A 6,000-nucleotide genomic window follows, 5' to 3' on the forward strand; every position below is an offset into this window, starting at 1 on the left:
GCTTCTTCTTCTTCTTCTTTCGGCTTCTTCTTCTTCTTCTTTCGGCTTCTTCCATTAGGGGTCGCCAAAGCGAACCGTAAGCCCTGTACCGAAGAATTTTAGTCAAATACGTGTACCGTCACACACCTATTCGGCATGTTTGTGGAAAACTACAAAACACACCTTTGATTTACCTTAGTGCTGAGACAAGCGGCTCCTTCCAAAAATCCACAATAAATGTCTCTTCACAGAAAATGCTACCAATATTTGTACATTTGAATGATTAGCAGCTTGTATTAAAAACATGTAGTATTATTATTTTTTTTAGGGTCAAATACTATTATCACAGTTACAGCCTCTAGTGTTTAATGCCACTGCACCATGGTCTTTTTATTTGTCCATGCCACAGTGGAGCAGGAAATATTGCCACTTCGCAGATTCATTGTCCCTCATTTAGTTCTGAACCTAAATACTGACATACTGTCTGTGTTTTCCTCTAGGACAATGCCAGCAGGTGCACTGGTTGTGTTGTGTGTCTAAATGTATGTATATGTGTGTGTTTGTATGTGTACACTGCTTCTATTGGTGTTTCATCAATGGTGTATGCACATTCCCATCACGCGCATTCCCAGAATTCACAGCAACACTGAGGAAAATAATGCGATTCTTGAAGAAAAAGGAATTAATTAACAAAACAACTCAACAACTCTTACCCTAGGGAAACCGGTCTACCATGTCCACAATGCTACCCTTAATAACCACCCTAAAAAAGGAAACGATCACAAATATTCTAATGGTTTCCACTATGAACATCATTACAAACCATTAGTTGTTAACTATTAAAACCATGACGAAATGTTTTTTAATAAGCAGTACGGTGTTTTACATCTTTAAATCCTCATCATCAAACCAAAGAAACCAGTGGAGGAATTTAGTGAATTGTAAATGCCTAATGATGTCCTGATAACAGTGATGTTCTTTTAGTCTTTAATAGCATTTAGATTAGACATAATACAAGGTAGTAGAGTACCAGTAGAGACCCAAAGGGCCACAAGGACCATTAGAGTTTCCATTAAAAACTAATTTACATCCTATTATAACCATTAAAACCATTACACATTTTATGAGGCGGTTAATTTTTTAACAGCTTTGCATTCAGGCAATACATTTTCTGTCCAGTAGATGCCAATGTTTCACACAGAAAGGTCTTTCCTCTTAGTATTAACGCAGAGGGGATTTGTTTTTAGAGAAATCAAACAAACAAACATAAAAACAAAAACAAATGCAAACGTAAGAAAACAATATAAAAATTATACATACGGTAAACTATTTCCCGTTGAGGCATATTTACAAAAAATATAAACTATAACAATGTTTTTTGTATGCTTTTGTATGGAGTGCGAGAGAATACGTACATATTTAAAAAAAAATATATTTAATAAATTAAAACACGACCATATCCCAAATTTATCGAGGAAACCTTTATTCTAAAGTCATAATTAGGAAAAAAAAAAAGACTAGTAAATTATTTTCGTGGCGTCACTACACTGTGGGCGGAGCTAATCACGGGAATATTGTAGCAGAGAGAGAGCGAGAGAGAGAGAAGGAAACAGCGCTTTAGTCTCATACGGCATCAGTTATGGAAGGTGATCATCCCGGGGTGTATGCATTTACCTTTGTTTCTTTTTTCGTTCCGACTGTTTTTCTGCACTATGTTTACATTTCACGCCACGTTCTCTACAGTTGAAGTTCAGCCAATTTGTGTGCTTTGAGGCTGTGAAGGCTGTGAAGGCTGGACGTACTCTAAACGATTATGAAGAGACCTGTGAAAGCGTGGAAATAGTATCACGGACTTCTGAGATAGCTTAATGTAAACATTTAACATTTATTTTTTCCATAATTGAGTGCAACTGCATGACTAAAAGACGGAGAACAAGAAGGATTTTTTTCCAAATCAGATTTCTGTTTTTAGCTCTTCTCTAAAAAGGACTATTGAACTTAAATACTGTGCATCTGCTTTTGTGAAGAGGGTCATCGTGCATTTTGTGTCCAGTCTTAATTTTATTCTTGTGATGTGATCCTGTACGTTAGAACGAGAACTCATCTAAATTTATTCATTAGCTCAGTGTGAAATTCAGCACCACTTTATCATTAGAGTGGTAGAAAGAGGCTTGGGGTTTCATCCTCCGCTGCAAAGTTTTTCCTACTGAAGCCTTACCAGCTAATAATTTCAACAGCATGGCTTTGCCTGATAATTCCAGTGGCATTTCAGAGGAACTGGCCTTTCCGGAAATTATTGAACTGAATGTGGGAGGCCAGGTATACATAACACGGTACTCGACTCTCACCAGTGTTCCTGAATCCCTCTTATGGGAGATGTTTAGCAAGAAATCTGCCAAGAGCCTGGCACGTGACACCAAGGGACGCTTTTTTGTTGACCGTGATGGCTTCCTATTTCGCTACATCCTGGACTATATGCGTGACCAGCAACTTGTGCTGCCTGACCATTTCCCAGAGCGAGGAAGACTAAAACGAGAGGCTGAGTACTTCAAACTTCCTGAGCTAGTCAAGCTTCTGGCTCCAAAAATCAGCAAGCAGAACTCTTTGGCTGATGATGGATGCCAGAGTGACCCAGAGGAGTCATCACCAAGTGCTGATGCTAGCCGCAATTTGGCGTCTTTAGGAGCAGCAACCTGCAGTAACCTAGCAGCCAGCGATGGCAAGCGCACTGGGTTCATTACCATTGGCTACCGAGGTTCCTACACACTGGGCCGTGATAGCCAAACCGATGCTAAGTTCCGGCGTGTGGCCCGGATCATGGTATGCGGAAAGACGTCATTGGCCAAAGAGGTTTTTGGAGAAACCCTTAATGAAAGCCGTGACCCTGACCGGCCCCCGGAGCGATACACCTGTCGCTACTATCTGAAGTTCACTTTCCTCGAACAAGCTTTTGACAAGTTGGCTGATGCTGGTTTCCACATGGTGGCATGCAACTCGACAGGCACATGCGCTTTCACACATGACCAAACGGATGACAAGATATGGACAAGCTACACGGAATACGTTTTCTACCGTGAGTGAGACGAGACCATGTTCCAGACCCTTTTTCTCCCAAATTCTACTTGCTTGTCTCTGAGATTGTGCTCCCTTAGATACAGACGCTTTTAGATCACCATCCCAAACCTCCAACCAAACTTGCCCCTGATGCTTCTTGTCATGGTTTACTACTCCCCCCCCCCCCCCCCTTCTTCAAACCAACTGTCCCCTTTACTAGAAACAACTCATGATACTTGTGTAACCATTTCTTGCCTTTGTGAAGTACTGTGTCATGCTGTTGGGTTTTGAGTATATGTGGTGTTCTGTTGCTTTTAAACTGGCAGAAGGCCAGCTGAAAGGGCTTGGAAAGGAGTCTCTCTGTATCTCCAAGTAGCCTTGGTACCAAAAGATAACAATGCCATTCTTCTCATCAGTTCATCACATCAGTGGACTTCCATTGCTTTCTTGAATGTTGGTATCTCTAATGACAAGTTATTCAGTCATACTTTTGTCAAGCTAAATGTGTAGGACAAAGCCATTAGGAAACCAGCAGGTTGACAGGCTAGGAGTATGGACCATTAGGGTAATCCCTTTGATTGAATGACAAGCACATAAATATGAATCTGCAATGCGACTGCATGTAAGTAAGTTATAGATGCAACAAAGGCTCAAGATTATGGAATAATCTGCCATGTTTGTTTTTTTGTGTCAAGGCCACACCAAAGTGTGTTCATAAAAAAAAAAATATTGTGTTGCTTTTGTAATTCTAGCAAGCACAAAGTGTTACACCAGAAGGGGAATTTGCCTTCTTGGCAAAACACATCAAGGGCTGCACCCTGAGCAGGAGGCTATGGAACACACACACACACACAGACACACAGACACACACACACACACAGACACACACACACACACACACACACACACACACACACACTCACACACTAGGATTAAGGTATTGCCTGAAATCGGCTCAGTAAATCCTGATGACATGTATTGATAGTGACATGAAGCATTTTGTTTTCGGTTTATTTGTCTGTAAAGAGAAATGTCAAATGTCAATGTGCCTGGTTTTCAGCAAAACTCAATATGCCATTATTACAATACATATTTTGTTTTTGATTTCCCTATCACATTTATGTAACTATACACCATTTCAAATTTTATCTTTTTAAGAAGCACACAGCAGTTTTATTAACACATTTTCTTTTCTATTTAAAGATAAGTTGTAGAGTTTGTTCTGTTGACAAAACATACAGATTTATGTATGGAACCTTTAGGTTAAATAAATACTCATCTTTACAACAAAGAGTATTAAAGGGTGTGAAAAAAAACAAACAGAGCAGAAAAACACATTTTCAGGTCCACCCTCAGGATAATTATGGATTTGCACAGAAGTTACCTCAGATCTATAGAAAGTATTAAGGCACAAATCTTGACTAGTTGAGTAAGAGTTTTTCACTAAATGCTTTTATTAGGCATCTTTATTTTGGTCACACCTCTACTATTGCCTGACAAAGAATCGTTTATATTGAGGCACACACATCCTTAACTTGGATATAAATCGTCCTGTGACTCTTATTCTGTGTTGTTAGCAGCAAGTAAGCAAAACAAGTGCTAAAAAGTACAGCATGAATAAAATCAATTTTCTGTCATTTGTGGTTAATTAAAGTACCAACCAGTTGTGTATTACTGTTTGGAAGTACAGTTCTCAGTATCTAATCACTGTACAATTTTAAAAGGTAAAAACAAAGAATTTGGTAACTAACATAGGACCGAGATGTGAACCAAGATCGGCACGTGAAATACAGACTCATATTATTAAAATTTGCCATGATGATGATGTTGCAATGTATGTAGTTAATGGTGGAGATGGAAGCATTAAACTGGTTTATCATGCACATCTCTTCTGAACATATGTCTCCTCTTTTGCAATGTGCTCAGCACTTCTGAGGCTTTCTGCTGTTTATCCTTCTTCTCTCACCTTATCATTTTTTTCTCTGGTGACTTCAAAGGCAAAATGAAGGAATGGCCAGAATAGGAATGAGGGCAAACAGAAAAGCAACTCCTGCAAAGTAAATTGTGTAGCTCTAGTAAACAAATGAATGAACCCATAAATTCAATAAAATAGTAATGATTTCATTTGAATCGGAGGAAGTTGAGCATTGTAATGCAGTTGCTACTTCATTATACTGGCAATCCATCACAACCTGGATGCATCACAGTCATCAATGATTAACAAAATTTTTTGAAAGAGATTATTTGTCAGAGAAAACTAGTCACTTTTGGTTAGCAACCACATTGATTAATCAAATTACAAATCATCTCAACGTATTCAGTATTTCCGCATTTCATTTGTTTTCAGATTTGTTTCTGTTTTTTTGACTATAAATTCAAGAATTTCATGTTTTCATGGAAGATGTGATTTATGATTTTAATGAGGCGCATTAACTCTGTTTATCGTAGGAAAAGCACTCTAGATTTCTCGGTTAGTGCTCGGTCAGTGTTCAGTCAGTGCTTGCACTACCCAGCACTGACCACTTTCTTTTGTAAAGTGTACATATATTCTAATTTTAATTTTATAATATGATCATAAAATATGAACAAAATCCTTCAAAGTAATACATTTTCCATTTTTTCTAAATTTAATTAATCCTTTTGCCTTTATTTCCGGATGTAAACAGCCCATTGTAGCCAATATGATCCATCACACTGTCTCTGACCTAATTAAGTCCATTAATCAAATTATCTGCATGTATGGTAGTGTCCTTGGTAGGATTAGGCTTTAACAGGCAGTTACAATCAGCTCAAATCAACCCATCAGCTCAAACATCAGTGTAATAAAAAAAAAAAAAATAATCTACTCAGCATGTGAATTCATAATTATTTCAGACTTGCATACTGATTAGCTTTCTGCAAATAATTAGCTGATTCACATGTTTATTCACTGTTAACCACCATTTGAGAGGGGATGTTCCTTTAATC

General features: G+C 38.2%; 1 protein-coding gene across 1 annotated transcript; it reads left to right on the forward strand.

Moving 5' to 3' along the window:
• Positions 1-1,550: 1,550 nt before the first annotated feature.
• kctd12b (potassium channel tetramerisation domain containing 12b) lies at positions 1,551-4,916 on the forward strand. The gene has a single exon (XM_083560453.1). The coding sequence runs from the start codon at positions 2,218-2,220 to the stop codon at positions 3,058-3,060; it is 843 nt and encodes a 280-aa protein (XP_083416579.1). The 5' UTR covers positions 1,551-2,217; the 3' UTR covers positions 3,061-4,916.
• The last annotated feature ends 1,084 nt before the right edge of the window (positions 4,917-6,000 follow it).

The sequence above is a fragment of the Silurus aristotelis genome (genome assembly GCF_946808225.1).
Source record: "Silurus aristotelis genome assembly, chromosome: 14".
NCBI classification, from domain to species: domain Eukaryota; kingdom Metazoa; phylum Chordata; class Actinopteri; order Siluriformes; family Siluridae; genus Silurus; species Silurus aristotelis.

Coding starts and splice junctions, on each gene's coding strand:
- kctd12b (XM_083560453.1), top strand. CDS start 2,218: ATGGCTTTGCCTGATAATTCCAGTGGCATTTCAGAGGAACTGGCCTTT.